At 35.1% G+C, this 21,389-nt stretch overlaps 1 protein-coding gene across 1 annotated transcript in view; it reads right to left on the bottom strand.

Annotated features, from left to right (window-relative positions):
- The window catches only part of LOC139122477 (WD repeat and FYVE domain-containing protein 3-like), a 74,034-nt gene that overhangs the window by 25,300 nt on the left and 27,345 nt on the right, over nt 1-21,389 (bottom strand). The window contains 21 exon segments of the mRNA XM_070687874.1: nt 405-609; nt 852-984; nt 1,510-1,596; nt 2,370-2,441; nt 3,016-3,217; nt 4,060-4,181; nt 4,869-4,935; nt 6,120-6,167; nt 7,322-7,495; nt 9,834-9,974; nt 11,038-11,234; nt 11,766-11,983; nt 12,461-12,581; nt 15,497-15,627; nt 16,774-16,935; nt 17,608-17,681; nt 17,985-18,137; nt 18,652-18,842; nt 19,539-19,650; nt 20,468-20,619; nt 21,014-21,242. Of these exon segments, the coding sequence (XP_070543975.1) occupies nt 405-609; nt 852-984; nt 1,510-1,596; nt 2,370-2,441; nt 3,016-3,217; nt 4,060-4,181; nt 4,869-4,935; nt 6,120-6,167; nt 7,322-7,495; nt 9,834-9,974; nt 11,038-11,234; nt 11,766-11,983; nt 12,461-12,581; nt 15,497-15,627; nt 16,774-16,935; nt 17,608-17,681; nt 17,985-18,137; nt 18,652-18,842; nt 19,539-19,650; nt 20,468-20,619; nt 21,014-21,242 (2,991 nt within the window).

Below are 21,389 nucleotides of genomic sequence, written 5' to 3'. Positions count from 1 at the left end.
AATGATTGAATTTAGAATGTAGATGGAAATTCTGAAGAGTATCATCTGCATCATTCTATGTTCATCTTTACACAACAAGATCAACTGTTTTGAAAATAATAATAATAACATTTATTTCGAGAACCAGCTCACAGAAATATGCAAAGTTGAAATAAAATCAGACATTGATGAAGACAACAAAAGTATTTGCTTTAATGTCATTCAAAGATTTTAATAATTTGTTTGAAAAGTAGTATCTCAATCGTGTATGTTAAACATTGCTATTCTCTAAAGATATCAATTTAAACATTAATGCTCATAATTCATAATTCTCTGCTGAATACCAACAAGTCAGCAGAATATCCATGATAAAATTAGAAAAAATCAGTATAACTTGGTAAACATAGGTTTTGCAAAAAACTCACAGATTTTTTGCAAGTCATGAGTTCATCCCAGACTCTCTTTGCTGCGTTTCTAACCAAGAGTTGTCCTTCCTGTGAAGTACTACTTTCAGTAGTTGATGATGTTAGTGTTGTATCAGTGTCTTCATCTGTCACACCAACATGCCACAATGTTGTCCTGTTACTGCCAACCTCAGTGGTTGATGATGATAGGGAGCCTGCATTCAAACTGTTCAGGTAGGAATATGAAAATCATATTTGAAGCAAGATGAAAGCTAGTGGAGATGATTAAATGTCTCCAATGCCATTCTCACAGTCTTGCTACATATTAGTGAAAGTTTTAAAGAGGCATGGTTGGTAAAACTTAAGCTTTCATTTGATAGATTAAAGAATTTTTAACTGTTTCAAAGAAAGACAATTCACATACTGTCAGTGATATAAATGCCAAAACACAGCTGAACAGGACAGTACCTTATTTGATCGGTAAGACAAAACAAACAATGGCACAAACAACCAATGAAATCTTGTTCATAGTTTCCTGGACCAAACACCAAATTTCGACTATTTGTCAACCGATGCAGGGAGTCTAACAGTGCCATTTGATCTGAAAGATAAGATATATCACATTTGAATTTTAATGATATGTCATTTAAACTCTAACATGATTGCCTTCTTGTGAAACTAAACATCAGACAAGTAATAGCCAGGAATTGCTTCAAATTTTATCAAACATAAATTCTTGCAAAACTTCATATCACTTGATACTGAGAATTTATACATTTCATAATTATTTGTGTTCAGTCAACAATAACGCTGTTCAACCAGTCTCCAATCTTAAAGTGATCTTTACAAAATAACTGCTTTATTTTCACAACACACTATTGCTATGGCCTTGGTGTATTCCTGACCTCCGTTAAGGACTCCAATAGTTGTAGTTGTGGTGACTCTCCTTGCAACACTAGTCTTTTCTACAGTAGAGTACTACAGTACAGTGGACACATGCAAATAAATAAACAAACACACACACACACACATATACACACATACACATACACATACACATGTTAATACACTGGTGCAACAGAAGTTCCTATGAGTTCATAGCAATACTTTGATGACATTTTCCTACCTGCAACTGTGGAGTGTGGCCGTGAAAGTTGATATAACACTGTCCTGTTCAAACAATGATAGATTGGATCAAGAGAGATACCAGTGGCTGAAAGAAAAATTAATGATTCTTTAATAAAACTTTATGGCAAGTAATCAAAGATTTGTGTTTCAAAGTAAACAGAAAAATTGTGAAAACTGAAAATCATGGCAGAAGTTTGCATGTCTGGCTGATTATAGAAATTCTGTAACGCTAATAGAGATCACTAATGCCTCAATATATTTAGAATGCTATGAGTCTCAATGACCTTGAAATTTCCAGTTTTTGAAATAATTTTGTCATCTGGTTGAGTTCAATAGAAACAGATGTTAAATATGTACACATTATGGCATTTGAATAACACACTATTAACCATGAAAATAAACCCTTGCCCTTTTACAAAATAGAAAACTGAACAAGTTATTCAGTGTCAGAGGACATGCACTCTGAACATGCTAAGTTTAATGTGTTAACAGTATGATTATAGGACCAGCCTTGTTGATTTATACAAATCCAACTGAAATAAGCCCAGAAGTACAATAGTGCATGGATCAATAAACATTCTCAGTCAACATCTTACACCTCCCACGGTGTGGACTTTTTGATTTTGAAGTCTCTAGAATGGCTCTCCTGGACCAATTTTATGAAGTAATGATAATACTGTTTTTTCTTTCACCTGGTAAGCTGTAAGCTGGTCACTTCATTTCACAATATTAGTGATTCCTAACCAGGTTGTAAGAAACTCAATTCTGTAGACAGTACAAATGTTAGGATTCTAAATTACTTATGTTTCCATGACAGACTATAACAGGTAAAAAGTTATGAAAAAAAATGCAACTTACATCGTCTTTTAGCCTGTGAAATGAGCTTACTGATGAAATCAAATACTTCTTTGGACTCCCTTGTATACATACCTATAGAATAGAAATTGTATCACAATGATACATTAGCATGACTGATACACTGATATAATATAATTTACAATAACAAGCAGCAAAGACCAACCATCTAGATTGTTTTGGTCAAATGTTGATGGCTATCTATGACACAAGTTCAGACACAGGTAACATTTGATTATATTTTAAATTTTCAAAACACATGTGGCTAAGATATCCATTTTCTGATGGAATAAAACAGAAATACCACATCTAACAGAAATATCAACAGAAATATTAAATAAACTGTACCATTGTCATTACCATCAGACTCTTGTAGACTTTGGACAGAATTTGGACTTCAATGTTGACAACAATTTACAGACAGAGCATAGAAAGGGTTTACCTTCCAGCAAAAATTTACACACTGCAACATGGCTTGATACAAATACTGAGGATACCTTCTGGAGTTGGAAAAGTTTTGTTTATTTGCAATGACAATGCCAACAAAAATTCAGCCTTTGGCTACCCATAATGGCAGTACAAGGTTTTACCACCGAGTGACAATATAAAACTTGAATTGTTGCATACAGTAACTAATAGCTCAACCTACCCTGCCATAGTTTATCAACAACTCTGGAAGCAAAATAGAAGATGTTTTGCACCATGTTACTATAACTTCCACCGACAGCAATTGGTATAGCAGCTTCCTCTCCAAGCAGTGCATCAGCTGCCAGTAGATGTTCCATTAATGTCATCAGAATCTCTGTCTGAAACTCCTTCACCAATGTTTTACTGGCTTTCTCTGGAGATGACTGAAAGATATTGAACAACGTCTTACAACATGCTACCATAAGCAACACTTAGAAATCTTTATTTAGTCATAGTACTTATACATGATCAGTTTGACATGAAATTAATTACCCTGAAAGAAGAATCAAATAGACAACACTTAAAGGGACAAAGTCGCCCATTTTTCATGAATTTTGTTTGATACGAGATACTACTTATATTGTTTGACATGTTGAAAGATACTGAATGAATGGGTGACCATGCATATATTTGACCCCGGTTTTAAACACGATACATGAAACATCACGAAAATGAATTAATGGTCATGACCATTAATTCATTTTCGCCATGGTTTCATTTAATTTGTCCACAACCAGGGTTGAATATATGCATGGCAACCCATTCATTATCTTTCAACATGTCAAACAATATAAGTAGTATCTCGTATCAAACAAAATTCATGAAAAATAGCTGACTTTGTCACTTTAAAGATGTAACAGTATAATATATACAGGAGCAAAGCAAGCCTTCAATAATGGTAAACAAGTGCTGATTATTTTATCATGAGTTCAATATATCCATGTATCTCTATAGATCTATTAACACAAAAGACCTCAGACGATAGGCTTTCTCCATTGCATTTAACCAAGCATTAATAGTCAATATATGTAAATACTTGTTTTCTGTTGCATTTTGTAACTAAGCCAGATTTTTAATCTCTGTCTTGGCCACTGTTTATCAAAACTGTACTATGTCAAATGGTTAGTACTATTGTAGCTGTTCACACGAGTTACTATTATTCCTCATAAGACAACTTAAAAGCTAAGTTCTGGTTCAACAATTATCACTTATAATTTATATTTACCTCAAGGAGAAGGTCAAGAACAGGTGCTCCTTTGGTTGGCATTGGTAATGACAGGCTGTCAACTACTAAGACTCTCATGAAATCCATGACATACTTTCTAGCTGGATGGGTTGTCAAAGTACCTAATACCATACATAGAAAGTAAGCATTCAAGTGACTTGCCACAAATATTTCTAATGTCTTTAATGGTGGTTTCTAATAGAATGATAATATTGAAACAGTAACTACTACTTTATTATTCAAATTTTGAGTATTAGTATGCTTCAATCTCGACTGAGTTGACAAAATTTGCTAAATTATACTAAACAATCTAATGTACAATATTTAAAAAGCCAGTAGCAGTAAATTTTGATTATATTTTTCACTATTTGTATTTTATATGACAATTGCAAATTCTACTTCCACTTATTAAAGCTTGCTGAAATACCTACTATTTAGCTTGTCAACACAGTGTCTGTAACTGTAAAAAGCAATAACAGTTTATATTTGAATTTAAATCTTGGCTAGAATTCACTTGTCAACAATAACACTGCGGTTCACACATGTACGTGCTGAGTTGATGAGCTGAACACTGTGTATTTAAACATGCTTTCGGGAGTAGAACTTGGAACAGTAGTTGATACTCAAACATCGACAGTGAAAAAATCATCAAAAATTACACAGCCACTAGCTGTGTAATTATGCATCCAAACAGAATAACATTGCCTAAAACACAGAAACCTATCATGCTCTTTATTCCACAATAGAAATTTGCAGTATATGTACCACATGCAGTGTCTATCAGGTTATGTCTTTGAAAGTATAGTTACCTGGTATTGAGTTGGTTGAATCCAATGGTGTCCTGATACTCACTGGTGATTCTAAATTGCTATAGACCTGTCAAACCAAAATTGCATTGTGTTACATGGCTGAATACTCAGAAAAGTTTGACATAAAACCCTTATTTTGAGAGCACCTGGAAACAATTGGACAGACTACTCTTATGGTGTTTTTTCAGTGTACCTATATGTTTGTTTTCACAGCATTATCACTGGTCGCATTCAACATTACTGTGTGAAATCTGTGCTTCATCCGATTGTTACGATTTCCATTGACTAAAATCTAACATCCTGAAGTATTATTGGCATCCATGGGTTTCTAACGCTTTAACTGCATCAAAAATAGTATTTCACATGTTTCATTAAGTTTGTATACCTCTCAATGACTGCTATACTACTTTAAGCTGGTTTTCTCAGTGTGTCTGGTACATACAGCATATAAACTACACAACAGATATGGGTTCACACTTTAAAATGTTGAAGCATTATAAGTTGTACACTAATTGCTGGTACTTCAACTACTATGTGGAACTTAAATTTGAAATAGTATTATCCAACTTTGTACACTGACCAAAATATCATTATATGACTGGCAATCTGTTGAAAAGCCATTCTACAAAACTTGGAAATGGTTACTTGGTTGGTTTTAAGGTACTTGAAAGTTGAAGCAACATGCAGCGACTACAGTTACTGCAAGTAGCTATTGTAACTACATGTACATGCCAGTATATACAGGTAAACTTCTCAAGAGTTGATAAAACACAAACACTTGTATGCAAGTTGATTATGTGGATACCTGTGTCCATTCTACACACAAGATATAACATCTCACAAACATTCATTACATTTTTATGTACAAAGGGACATATACAATTGAAGACATTGTTTTCTTGTTCTGGAGTTGACATGGTGGTTGGTTTCTGGACTCAAAAAAGGAAATTTGTACCTTGAACATTTCAATTACTACATTGATCTTCATCAGCTGTGTGTTGATTGATATCCCCATACACTAAGGCACGTATGTAATATTAGGGTAGGTCTATTGCGCTGCTAGTACAACGATGACAAATCAATATTGATATCATGCTATGTACAACAGTGCTTACAAATATTGTTTTTATTTGAGTCATATAATCTGCTTACTAATTGTCACATGCTGTGCATTTGAAGTAGGTTTTCCATATCCATCACATCATGAGTCATTTACACTGTATTGATGGAGTCAATTTTAAGAAATCTTACCTTATACTCATCAGTTGGTGAACAGAGCTCACTCCCACTTTCACTAACCTAAAACACAAAGTGAATGTTACACTATCAGAGTTGAATCAATGGAATAGCATACAACTGACTGATTATACAATCAGTATTTGGTGGTCTGATGGACTCAGTAGTCACACTACACAGTAGAGTAAAAAATATTCCTGTTACCTAGTCTGTTGGTCTCTACACCAAATCCTAGTCTGGTAGTTCTACACCCTAGTCTCCCAGTCCTATATTCATTCTATTTCCCTATTGTTGCATTAGTAATTAGTGATCTACTGCATCAGGAAGACAGATTCACCGATTTCAGCAAAAATATTGGTGGATTCTGGAAATTGGACTTCAGTGTAACACCCCCCTGCCCCAATACATTTGCTGTTGCTATCTTCCTTTTAAGTTTCAATTCAATTAGTAAATGCATCACTGCCACTTCCCTATAAGGACATTTACGCTGGCACAATAATACATTTCTACTGGATTCATTTATCCTGGCACAATAATACATTTCTACTGGACATTTATCCTGGCACAATAATACATTTCTACTGGACATTTATCCTGGCACAATAATACATTTCTACTGGACATTTATGCTGGCACAATAATACATTTCTACTGGACATTTACGCTGGCACAATAATACATTTCTACTGGATTCATTTCTTGATTGCCTGTCACACTCTATATAAATACAAAAGTGAAGCAGACAGACTGACTCCAATGGTTCTATTCCAGTCTAGTAATAATATGAGAATGCTGCTGAAGACAGTTCACTGGTTATTTTGTTGTTCAGATTATGGTAGCAAATTATACAGCTAGCTGTAATTGATATACAGTTAATGAATGCCACTACATCTATTACTTTGAACTCTGACAAAATAACCAAGGTAAATGACAAAATAAGCAAGGTAACAGAAGAAACAGAGCTGACTGCCAGAACAGGTTGAATCTTTAACCCTTTCACCACGATGGTTTGACCCAAACCCATTGTTATCAATAGTGAGAGTGGACCAATTTACAGGTAATGGGGTGAAAAGGTAGAAGCTTGGTATAGAATCTACCATTTTAATTTCCATGGAAGCAAATGTGCTGAGTGTAATGATATAATTATTCACTGTCAATCCAATTTTGGTGTATGTGTGTATAGTGTTGATGATTGTTGTCACAATAGCATTACTTACCTGATCAGAACTTGGTCGCATGGGGAAGAGTGTAGCAGCTAAACCACACAGAAATTCACTATTCATACAGACAGGTACAAAGTCAGCTGTGTTGTGATAGAGGTAGAGCAAGAACTGTATCAATGTCACAGGGTACTCTCTCAGCCAGAAATCCTCATCTTCTGTATGGCAGTTCTGATGGAAAGAACATAACATCCACAAGTCAGTTTACTTTGAAGTGTTACAAGATTTTCTCTGTGCTCTGCTACAATGTTGTTGAACAAAGGATATCGGTCATGAAATTCACCATGTCGTCAAATTTGTCACATGACTAGAATTCTACAATGTTGGAAGGACAGTTTTATAAAAGCAAAAGACAGCAATTTCATGAAAAAAATCTTATTGTTGTGAATAGAATCATAAGCATGACTTTAAACTTCATCATGAAATTTATTAGGTACCATTTGTTGTGTAAACAAGTTTTGAACAGTTGTTTCTTTGTTTGGGATTTGTGTTTCACACTTGAACTAAATTTTCCAGCCTTTTATGATATTTTCATGAATTACTGTGAGATCTGGGCCAGTAAATCCACTGAATCATATCAATGTAATTATATATAATCCCATTTCGGCTCGAAGTTGTACGGCTCCGCGAAAAACACTCGTATACGATGACGTCAAACAGAGAAAATACCATGGGATTATATATTTATCACATGAACAGTCTTCTTATTTTTCGTTGATGTGGATGGATCAAAATTATTGTAACAAATTGCATGTTTTTTATCGCGATTTTGTGTTTTTCCTTACGCAGATTACTTTCATTTATTGAGTAAAGCGGCCCGTCACCAGGAGATGTGCGAATTTTACAGGCATACTTTCATTCATAAATACGATTAAGCTGAACTTTTGATACATGAAATGGTATCTCCACCAATCAGACATACGGATTCGGTCACGTGCGCATGTCAATCATTGTCTCGCGCTGGACCGATGCCAAGGCAATCTACCATCGGCGGACATGACTTTCATCGCGCTAGCGACGGATAACCATAGTATTTTGAGTTATTTAGAATATTTACAATTATATTTATGAAACTAATGCAACGACACGATCGAAACAGTAGTTACCATTCTTAGAGATGCTGTGGATTTTAAAATATCACAAGTTTACGACCTTGGCGAGCCCGAAAGTTTCAGATCGATGACACACAGAGTGTACGCTTGTAAGTTGTAAGCTTAGTGGGCACTGCCGTCACTTCGCCGGTGGCCATCTCGGTCGTCAATTTTTCGTCTTACGGACATTTATGTTTGCTGTGACACATATATTGCCCGTAGGTACTTCCCAATTTTGTTACTTGACGGGAACTCTGTTCTGTTGTGAGTGTTGTCCGAGTCAACTTTCGAAATACATCGGATTCTAGATTCTACGGCGCTGCACTGTAGGTCGACAGCTTATGTTTTCACGCTGCAGGTTTGATTCCGATCGAGAAACGACGGAATAATTTGGGTGATGAAGGAAATTTATCGTTGTTCGTAAAATGACTTTATGCTTGTGCCTTCTTTGTCGCTTTCCCGAAGATTATACGGTACTCATTTATTAAGTTGAACTTTCGTTGAGGTGTATATTTCGGGTTTATCGCCAACCTCGATCGCCAGGTACACAACGTCGCTTGGCGATCGCCAGGTACGACGACGTCCACTTTTCGCCTTACGACTTGAGCCGTGACGTTACCGAGCCATTATAACGATCGACGGTATCCTCATTCGATTCTTGGGAATAGCTAAAGCTTTAGCGACTCGAAATGTCGTTGGACATGCCTTCTATATTTCCATATCTTGATTTATCGGGTCACCTTTTTGTCAAAATGTCATGAGAGCACGGCATCGATCACGACAAATCGGTCTGTGTGGCAACGTGCATGTACGAACGGTACCATTGCAGAAAAAAAAGTTCCGGTTGATGACGTACAACAGCGGTAATATGGATTTCTTATCTGTGCTGGTGTAGTCACACAGGTGGAGATACGGGCCAGTTCATGTGATAATAAGTTTAATATGTTTTACATATAACTGTGCTAAAGATTAGCAACTGATATCTCCTGACTCTGCATTTCACTTTCTACAGGTCAACTAACTAATGAACAAGACAAGAGAAAAAGTAGTCAACATCTTCCAAGGTTGTTTTTCTATAAAGATACAAAAACCTGCAGAATGCTGTAAATAAAGGTACACTACCACTTGGTTTCAGAGTGCTTTGTGTGCAAATGGGCAAGTGTTGACATACCTGATTTAAAGGTATACTGTCACCTGTTCCAATTTTGCCACAGTTACCATGGAAAGAGAAAATCTAACCAATCACAGATTTTAAGCGGGTGGCCGCTTTTTAAAAACAGCGCCCTCACATGGGCATTTTGAATACAACAGAACACCCCTTGACCATATATGGGCATATTTAGATTACAGGTGACTGTATACCTTTAACATTGCTCTGATCATTGCAGAATGACTAATACTGGCAAGTGTTGACATACCTGATTTAACATTGCTCTGATCATTGCTAGAATGACTAACACTGCATCAGTACAGATACTGTTTTGTGGTACATGACATCTTGTTCCTGTCTGACTCGCAGCTACACCAAAGATAAACTTCCACATGGAATCTAAATCAAGCTGTTGATCAATTCACATAGAATCTAAATCAAGCTGTTGATCAATTCATGTAGAATCTAAATCAAGCTGTATATCAATTCATATAGAATCTAAATCAAGCTGTTGATCAATTCATATAGAATCTAAATCAAGCTGTTGATCAATTCACATAGAATCTAAATCAAGCTGTTGATCAATTCACATAGAATCTAAATCAAGCTGTTGATCAATTCACATAGAATCTAAATCAAGCTGTTGATTATTTTATATAGAATCTAAATCAAGCTGTTGATCAATGCACATAGAATTTAAGTCAAGCTGTTGATCAATTCATATAGCATCTAAATCAAGCTGTTGATCAATTCATATAGAATCTAAATTAAGCTGTTGATCAATTCATATAGAATCTAAATCAAGTGTTGATCAATTCATATAGAATCTAAATCAAGCTGTTGATCAATTCACATAGAATCTAAATCAAGCTGTTGATCAATTCACATAGAATCTAAATCAAGCTGTTGATCAATTCACATAGAATCTAAATCAAGCTGTTGATCAATTCACATAGAATCTAAATCAAGCTGTTGATCAATTCATATAGAATCTAAATCAAGCTGTTGATCAATTCATGTAGAATCTAAATCAAGCTGTTGATCAATTCATGTAGAATCTAAATCAAGCTGTTGATCAATTCACATAGAATCTAAATCAAGCTGTTGATCAATTCATATAGAATCTAAATCAAGCTGTTGATCAATTCACATAGAATCGAAATCAAGCTGTTGATCAATTCATATAGAATCTAAATCAAGCTGTTGATCAATTCATGAATGCAGAGTGAACATCAATGAATATCTAATCTATGGTACATAGTATAATTGGTTCTCTACAGCTGGACATGGGATGAAAAGGTTAAAATCTGACATCAGACCATATCACAAAGGTTTACATCCTTACAGTAAGATTCCCGCTTGTTAATTCACAGTGTATTAGGTCTGATTGTTAGTATTCCACTAACTTAAATCTAACTGTTCATGATCATGAAGATATTAATAAGATGTCACATATATCAACTGTTTGTTACCTCAACACTGGCCTTTACTTTATGGTTTGGTTGTCCAAGCAGAAGAGCCATCAGAAGGAAATAGACTTGTGGTATATTAGCATGTTTTGGTAGTAGACACTGTAACATTGTAAATCCTGGTAAATGACAGGCTTCCATGTTGAGTTCCCTGTTATCCTTTCCACGCCCTGCATGACTTGTTTTTCCAACATTGAAACCTAAACAATAAAAATAATGAATTACTAAAAGTGACCACACAGAAACTAATGAACTGTCATTTTTATCTGAATATCACAAAGTACTACATTGAGTGTGAGACATATACATAAATGGTTTTTATCACTGTCCCAGTCAGTTAAACATGATTTATATGACCTAGCTTTGGTTAGTAGTAAAGTCACTAAAACTCACAACTCCTTGTGTTGATGAAGCTTGTGAAAATTAACAAACTTTTTACTTTTACTATGCTTAAACCCTGTTGCCAAATACTTCCGTTCAACAGTGGTGATTGATGTATCAGAATTTGACATTTTATACAGGGACAATGAAGAAAAACAATCAGTGAACAGAACCTTGAGTTGGATGTAAGCTTTTCCACTGAAAACTATGTTTACAGCCATACAAGTCTTTGTGTATTTTGGAGTGTCTATCACTGCATACAGATTCTTCCCATCAAACTGGAGTGTACTCACTCAATAATGTCACTGTATCAATAAATACTGTAATAATATCAGGTGTGTATGACTTACCAAGTACAACACCCATTCTGTTGTGTAAAACTGGTTCTGTTTCATCTAACCAACCTCCTCCACAGGTACCCTCCTTGAATTTTTGCATTGTTGTAGGATTTGATAACATTAGAAGTAGAATTCTCATGGCTTGTATGACAGTGGTTGAATGTAGATGTCCTTGCATAAACAGCAACAACCAATCAAATCCCAGCACTCTTTGCAACTGATCAGATACACTGTGAGGGAAACAATATAAAAATGGTGAAGATGTGGAAAATTAATAGTTGTTTTGGTATCCCTACTCATAAATGCTTGAAGCATTGAAAATTGTACAGATGTAATTTAACTTTGAATGAAAGACTGCTATGTTTCTTATAAATGTTAAAATAAACATGTATGGTCCTCACAGACTTATTTCATTTTTAGGTGTTTCATTTTAACACGAAGCAAATCAATCAGTAGTTAAGTTTTGCCTTTTGCTACATGAAGGCAAATGAACCTTTACCTGTATGAATCATCAGAGAGATGGTACTTCAGTGACCAGAGATGAGGAAAATAACTGACAAGAAAATAAGATCAAGACTAATAATCATGTAAAATAGCTAAGAAATGTATTATCAGAACTGATGGCGTTGGTTTTCATCAAACTTACACTGAAGAGATAAGCCATTTACTGTGGATGAACACTACAATAATAGATAAATGGAACTTACTAATTAACAATGTGGGTCCCAGGATTGGTAAGTAGTTGTATAAATATTTCCAGTAAATTATTCCTGAGTTTGATGTTTCTTGCTGATACCATACCACTCCATTCTTCCTCTACAAGGTCACCTACACATAAGATTTGTCAAGTATTTCTGAGTTCTCTCATAAAGTCAGTGTTCTTGGATTTCAACTTGAGTACATTCTTGTACCGATACATTAACTAACAATACATATTAAACTTAAATGCAAAGCATCCAACATGCTTTTGGACTTGAACTTACCAACACAATTTTGTGATTGTTATGCACTGAAAGACTTTAAAATCTTCCAAAATAATAGTGTCAATGACACTGTGCTCCCATTTTACAGAAATACTAAGTATTAGTACACACATGACATTGCATTCTTACAGGTTGATTACTAAGAAAATTCCATTGTAAGTCCAAATTAATCTTATACCCCAGTAATATGAAATGGTCCATCTCATAATGACTTTTACACATCTGAAAGAAAACAACCCAAGGATCAAGACTATCATATTTTAAAGCAATCTAACAAACACTTTGGGAGAAAATGATTTTTTACAAAAAGTGGAAAAAATTGCCCCAAAAATACAAATATGAAAATTTCACCACAATTTGAACGAATCTGACAAAGGCAAACCCTGGGATCATACATACAAGTTTTTAAGGCAATGGGATGAGCGCTTTCATAAAATACGATTTTTTGACCAAAAACGGGAAAATCGCCCAAAAAATACAACTTTCAACATTTCACCACAATTTGAAGAAATGTAACTAAAGTCACTATAAAGAGCCTGCATACCAAGTTTCGACCAAATCTGGCCAGTGGTTACAGAGTTTTAGCAATTTGCAGGATTTTTCCTGTTTTTCCCACACATTTGCATATTTTTGACTTTGGCATATTCATTTGAACAAATTCACATCTCAACCCCTGGGTGCACCTGTCCACCAAATACTAAGATGGTAGGTGCTGCGGTTTAGGAGTTTTTAATATGGACGGACAAACATCTGCACATACTAACATACATACATACATGCATGCATGCATGCATACATACATACATACAGACAGACAGACAGACAGACAGATAGACATGCATACATACATACATTTATTTTTACAGCTTTTACCCTCCAACAGCCGCCCAACCTATCAATATCAGCTTGTTCAACTTGATACTACTGCTTATAATAACAAGAGTTAATTACATTCCAATTGAAGTAAACATGCCTTGCTTGTCAAGATTATGTCATAAAAAAACAGCATATCTGTCAGGTCATAAAGAATCTTCAGCTGGTTATCTTAATCAGTATTTTCATCCTATTAACCATCACATTTTAATTCTCAAATTAACATTGCAAGTAAGTTCTGTTGAATAAGTTGAGACTGTACGTACTCAGAGAAAGCACACTGAAGAGACAAATGTTTGCAACTTTAGAAGTTCAAGGTCATCAAAAGCATTGGAATCATGTAACTCTTTCATATTGCACTGTTTACACAGATTGCATAATTGCTATAAATAGAACATGAGGAATCTTATAGCCTAGCTTTACCATAAAACCCTATCACTTTGACCACTCCTTTAATTGACCACTCTATTTTTTTCCCAAAAATGTAATTTTATCTTATCCTTATCAAGTTGACCACAACTGGAAATTGGAACTTTCTCTATCTCTCATTGCATCATTCCTATAAATACACCTCAGCCTGGAACAGCACAATCATACTCTGCTCATTCACACTGGTAGTACTTGACTTAAATGAATGACCTACTACATTTCACCTGTGTACCAAATTTGAAAGCATGGCAAAAAGTACCACAAATTTGTAAATTTTGCCTTTAGTTCACCGAATCATCTTCAGGTCACTCCTAGGAACCTGCACACCCAATTAGAAAGTAATGGCATACACAGTTTAAAAGAAGATTTTTCGACAAAAAATGGCAAAAATTGCCAAAAAATACAAATACGCAAAGTTTGCCATAATTTCGATGAATCTTATTTTGGGTCATCACAAGAAACCTGCAAACCAAATTTTAAAGCGAACAGACCATTGGTTTTAGAGGAAACAATTTTTTACTGAAATGGCAAAACATATAGAGAAAAAATTCATTAAAAATAGAAAGCAGCCAATATTGACACCAAATCTATATGTTTGATTGAGTGGGGCCCAAGGTACCTAAAAACCAAATATGACAATGATCAGAAGAGTAGTTCCTGAGTTATTGATTTTTGACCATTTTCGCCCTTTTTTCTACCTCATTTGCATATCCATGAGATTAACAAGTTCATTTTAACAACGGCACATCTAGACCAAATATGGCATCACTACACCAAAAATCAGCTTTATACGTGCAGCAATTTCAGAGTTTTTGCGTTGGACGGACAGACATCCATACATACATACTTACATACATACGTACAGACAGACACCTCACATACAGACTTTTTTCAACCAGATAACCTCCCAATTGCCATATATGTATGGCAAATGGGAGCTAATAATATTGATCGATTTTACTTTACTACACTTGAAGTGTTACGGACCTCACTAAAAAATAATTCAACATAATTTCAGTACATGTATTCTTATAAAAGGTGTTCCACCTGGATAACATTCAGTTATTTGCATGTTGTCAAAAGGACAGTTTGGCTTGATTTATAGATCCACTCTTTCAAATTGAAGGTAATTCTAGTCTGTATTTATTATCCTACACTGAAATGATCCTATGGAATTGTTGACACACAGGTAGAAATGTAGGTGCATAGATCTCTGTGTACAACAATTGATGAACTGGTAAGAGTCAGTGTATTTCAATTACAATTTACCAGATTTGATAAAACCACTAATTCAAATATCAACTTGCGCCTCATATCCTGTACTAGTTGAATTTGTGTTTAATACACATTTACCATCTTCTTACAGATTTGGTAATATTGTTCCTGAAAATGAACATTAAGTCGGAAATACACAGTATATTAGAAAATATAGTGATGTAAGTTGTATTGGAACTTTACCTTTTGAGTTGGAATGTGCAATTGGTGTGGATGCCTCACTATTCATTCCTACTGTGGCAATACTTTCTACACTGATGGATTTTTCACTCACTGAAAACAATGGCAATGTTGACACTAGAAACTGACCAAATCTGAAATCAAAGAATTGACAAAAGTCAAGTCATACTGCATTGTTTGATTTAGCTTTCTGTATCTGCTAAAACATTACCTGATTCAGTTGCATACTATGTAGAAATCTCTTTAACAGATTGGATCAAATTTTGTGCAGTACTTCTAAAAACAGTAATTGTTATGGAAATACACAGTCCATATTGAATGTGAAGCAATTGTTGAAGGCTATGAAATTTGTAAACAAAATTCACTTCACATGTGTCAGTCACAGTCACTCAACAAAATTCACTTCACTTGTGTCAATCACGGTCACTCCACATGGAGTGACCATGTGTCAATGAAGATATCAGAGAGCTGAAAGCATATGCAAGCAGTTCAAAATGCTACTTTTGATCTTTTCTATGGACAATATGAAATTAGTATCTGGTGGTTACCACATTTGGAGCAGGATGTGTAATTTAAGAGTTACTTTGTGTATCCATGTGAATTGTAAAAACAGTGATACATTCCAGAGTTTTGTTGTTTGTGTTGTTTACTATTTATAAGCAGTTTAAAACTACTTCATAAACTGACTTCAAACAGCATAATGGAAAAATAAAGTGAAAATCATTTTCTGCTCCAGAGTTTCTCAAAATCTCTGTACAATGTTGATATGATGATGGAAGACTGCAGTTTTCAATGCCTGAGTGCCAAACATTGAGAGAGTATTCACACTTATCTGTCTGTATTGGCAGAATGTACACTTATCTGTCTGTATTGGGAGAATGTACACTTATCTGTCTGTATTGGGAGAATGTACACTTATCTGTCTGTATTGGGAGAATGTACACTGATCTGTCTGTATTGGGAGAATGTACACTTATCTGTCTGTATTGGGAGAATGTACACTGATCTGTCTGTATTGGGAGAATGTACACTTATCTGTCTGTATTGGGAGAATGTACACTTATCTGTCTGTATTGGGAGAATGTACACTTATCTGTCTGTATTGGGAGAATGTACACTTATCTGTCTGTATTGGGAGAATGTACACTTATCTGTCTGTATTGGGAGAATGTACACTTATCTGTCTGTATTGGGAGAATGTACACTTATCTGTCTGTATTGGGAGAATGTACACTTATCTGTCTGTATTGGGAGAAAGTATGCTATGAAAGAAACCATACCTTCTCATGTGTGAATCATTTGTGGTACCTTGAAGTAGCACTGCGATGACACTACAAAGTGCTTGGATTGTATTTTGTGATAGATTGGTATCTTGGAACATATAAAGTAACTTGTATATCACATTCAGTTTTCTCATCAGTCTTCGGTTCTGTTCTGATTCACTGCAATTTGATTAAAAAACAAAAAACTTAAAAGCATTTCCCACTGCAAATTCTGAGCAAAGAATTTCTCACTCACAGTGACACAATCAATGGCTCATATGGATCAATGGATGGACAGATAGATTGAAGTCAATTTGAAATCAACTTTCAATTAATAAAAAGCTATGGGTCTGAAGGAAAGATTCTCTGTACATCAAATTAACTTTAACCTTGAATGTACCTCAAGGACAGATATTCAGACTCTACAATTTTTACAGTACTTTCTGGTTTACTGCTTGTGTGTGCTGAAGAAGTGAAGTTCTCACTGGTCTTCTTTTCATGAAAATGAAAAATTTAACTTTTTCAATAGAGGCAACACAGGAATGAAGTCAACACAGGGTCACTATTTTGAATTTCAAATACCACTAAATGTTGGGTAATTTGTTTTAGTACCAAAATTTGAACAGTGACCCGATTTTTATTTTTGAATACGTAGGAATATGGTTGAAAGTTTTCTAAGGAAAGTTTGTGAAAAAGTAGTTTCAAGGTGCATACTAACTTAAATACACTCAAACAATGCAATCTACATTGAAAAACCTAGAAATACAAGCTGTGAGTAGCAAAATCTCCTTTGACAAGAAATTGAAACCAAATAACAGAAAATAATGATGAATCAATGAGTAGAGTTCTTACCTTGATTCCATGAGTAGTTCAAAGAAATGATCAAAGAGAGATTTCTGCAGTCCATATGGTGCATTATGCCATATCTATTAATGAGGAAAGTGTTAAACAGTGACAAATAGCATTACAATCTGAAAGTACTGTGCACAATCAAAACATTGATGCAGGGCTAAACAATGTTCCAAAACAGCTTTCTAGGACTATTGACATTTTACAAGATAGATAGTTCTTCAGATAAATTTCTAATAAAAAATTTACAAGATGATAAGGCATGCAAGTTGCAATGGGTCAATCCATTCTAAAAAGCATTTCCAGGATTTGCCAGGAGTGTACCATTGAACAATACAACTGCTGAGGCCAAACAGTAGAGGATACAATTTGTAACTTACCTCCATATCACAGAGTAAATCTTCAAAGGCTACTGGATTGGGTATTACTGTTGTTTCTCTACCACTGTCAACTGTCCCAACCAGGGAAAACGTCAGGTGCAGTATGTGACTGTTCAATAAATGTTTCTTTTTCTTCAACAGCATTGCCAATCTCTGAAATGAAATATCAATTGTGACTATCAATAATACCCAGGATATAACTGAAATGAATGGGGTCTTACACAACAACAGCATGAGAACATATGCAATGAAATTTTAGAAGACGTATTTGTTTGGTTTGACTTGCTGATGGCAATATTGTATGTATGTGATAAATATCCAACATTAAGCAATGTTCAGTAGTGCATTGAGTGATACGGGGATGAAATTTTCTCTGAAAGATGTATGTGTTTAATTGTTTTTTTAACATGTCAGCACTGGGAGAGGTTACTTGTCCAAGAGTAGATATATGTGGTTCCATATACTGGTACAAAACTTGAGACAGTCATTATTGTTTGAAAAACAACAACCAAAATAAATAAGAATGAAATGTAATACAAAGATGTATCTGCATTTAAGTGGGATGACTATTCACAAATGCTAAAGCTCTATACTTATGGAATTTTTCACAGCAAAAGTCTCAACAAAATCAAATTATAACAAAATATCCTTGTACACTATGCCATACCTGGTAACCTCTGGTTCGTTCCATTTCTTGTAAAGCTGGTCCATTATTTTTGACAACACAAACTAAAGCTTTTACCGCTGCATACAACCCTTCCACATCTGTTGCCATGGCAATCAATCCAAGCAATGCTGCAGACCCACCAACATTTTCTAATGTTCTTGCAACTGGCTTTGGACAAAATGTTCTTACACCTGGATAACAATTTAACAACATAATATATTAGGATGAAAACATGACTTCATATATGACATTAAACTGGTCCAATAATCATTTCCATTCAAGGTAACACATTACCAGGTCCATGGGACATTTGTGATTTACAAATTTAAGTAGGACCATCCTGAACCACTGATAGTTAGTGGTGGTACCAGGTGTCCGGAATGGGTAAGCGTACCCTGCTAGCATGCTTGCAGGATTGGTCCCAAAATTGTCTAAATATTGTATGAAGTGATACAGTATATGAATCACTGTTATAAGTCAAAGCCGGGAATTCTGTCGCTAATCAAAGCCGGGAATCATATTAACAGATGAAAACATGAACCAAAAGACCATTGCTGTGCCTAATCAGATTTTACCATGAAAATTAACTGAATTTTAAAGACATAAAGATTTATAAGGACGATGACTCCAAGCTGAAAGTTGGAGACACACATTGGTGTGCAAAAGAGCATGTACATGTATAAAATTCAAATTAGACTTCACAGTAATCTTAGCCAAAAGATGAAAAATCAGACACGAAACAGGTACAGGCAGATTTCAAATATTAGTTAAAATAATTCAACATAGTAATATTTCAGCAGAAATGGTTATTGAAATACATCAAATGCCAATTGATATTTGAATACATCAAACGCTGATTGATGGTAACTGTGAATGTTGAAACTAACCTATGTTACCAAGCAATATTGCACCAAGTGATCTAGCTGGGCCATTCAGATGGCCAACAGAATTCTGCAAGACTCGGATTGGTGTGGCATTCTCATGAGAAGACAGTCCAAGCTGTAAATAGACAATAATAGCACACTTCAATGAATGCATACTTGGCAAAATTTATACTGTATTTACATAAACACCATGATTCCCAACAGTGCAGTCATGTTTATTTACTTATTTGAAATTCCACGTGCTATTCAACGACAGGTTGAAATTCTCCTTCTCCTAGTAACTTGTAAGACAGGTTATTTTTGGGCAGATCGTCCGTGTAGCCGACACGAACACGAAGTGTCTGTTACCGGCTACCAAAAACTATGAAAAATAGTAAAGAGCGAGCTACAAAATCACTATCAGTTTTAAGTTGAAGGTAGAATAAGTCTGTGCCTTTGTATAAAATACTATAAAAATCCTAGAAAGTGAGCAACCAGCTGAAAGTTAGTCGAGGAGACCTTTACCGCATATCATTTGCATCTCATTGCCGGCTACATGGACTGTGTGCCTATTTTTGACCATGGAATTTGCCTTAAAGCTTGCAATATCACTGTAACTTTCTCTTTCTTGGTACAGGAATAAAGTTATATAAGAGTGAAATATGGCTCTTTTGATAAAACTTATTGGTAATCAGAATAGGATTCTAAATGAATTAATAATAAGTAATGACAAGTCTGCAGTGGTGTCAGATCAGTAAGAATTCATAGAAGCCTTGACCTTCACTTTGTGAAATGTGAAATGATCAATTAGTTGATGAATGTCAAACATAGCTTATCAGTTGGTAAAGTAACTTAACAACACATTAGTTGATTTGTACCAAGTTCTTTTTCAACTGTTTATTTAGACACTACAGCTAACATTAGGTGTAGATACCTGTCAGAGGGATACTTACCTGTTTTGCCACCGCCTTGCTATCTACTTTGTTGTAGACTTTACGAATCTTTGAAATTGTCAACAATGACAATGCATGGGCATGAATTCCAAACATTAGTTTATCTTCAATAACTAATGTCACATTGGAATCAGGTTTGAATACTTTGATTCCTGCAGATTAAAAAAGTTATTATTAGTAATGGCAATCTTTTTCTAGAGAAGCTACGATTGCAAGGCATTTCACTGTACATTACACGCAAAGGGTGAATATTGGATATTACAGGGATATCTTTGAAAACATCCTCAAAAGTAAGGTGCCAGTCTGACAATTGATAATAATATTCTTCTGCCTCAGCATAACCAGTAGAACGTCACCTGCTACATGAATTGTTGAAGTAATTCTGCAGAGCAGACGGTATTGTTCTAATATTGCATTAGGAATCATTAGCTTGACCAACTTACATATCACTTAAAGTTTACAGAACACTACATTTACATACACACAGAAATAATGGAAAGTTTTGTTCTCACTGCACAGTATTTCTATAAGAGTGTTAATATTTACCTTGGTGATGAGGAGCCTGGAAACTTCCTACATAATTAGGTCCAAGTTTAGTGATTGCAGTTATAGCTGTACCATTCAAAGCATCTTCAAGCAAATGTGCTGGACCCAATCTCCATAGCAACCTTGATGGACAGTGTTGGCTAGGTGGTGTGCCTACAAAGGCATAAATGGTTTGAATGTTGGCTGGACTGGATGTCCCTCCTCCTGGGTTTGTCTGGATGTAATGAAGCTAAGAAACAGAAGACAAATCAATGAATTATTCTTAATCCTCTACAGTGTATATAAAGCTGGGGCTACATGTATAGACAGTGACACTGTGTATGGGCATTTTACAGAACACAAACAACGAAACAGTTTTCTTCTAGTGGCCAAAACA

The sequence above is a fragment of the Ptychodera flava genome, chromosome 22 (genome assembly GCF_041260155.1).
Source record: "Ptychodera flava strain L36383 chromosome 22, AS_Pfla_20210202, whole genome shotgun sequence".
Classification (NCBI taxonomy): domain Eukaryota; kingdom Metazoa; phylum Hemichordata; class Enteropneusta; family Ptychoderidae; genus Ptychodera; species Ptychodera flava.
The sequence above is the reverse complement of the archived record's forward strand: the minus strand, read 5'-3'. Positions and strand labels throughout refer to the sequence as shown.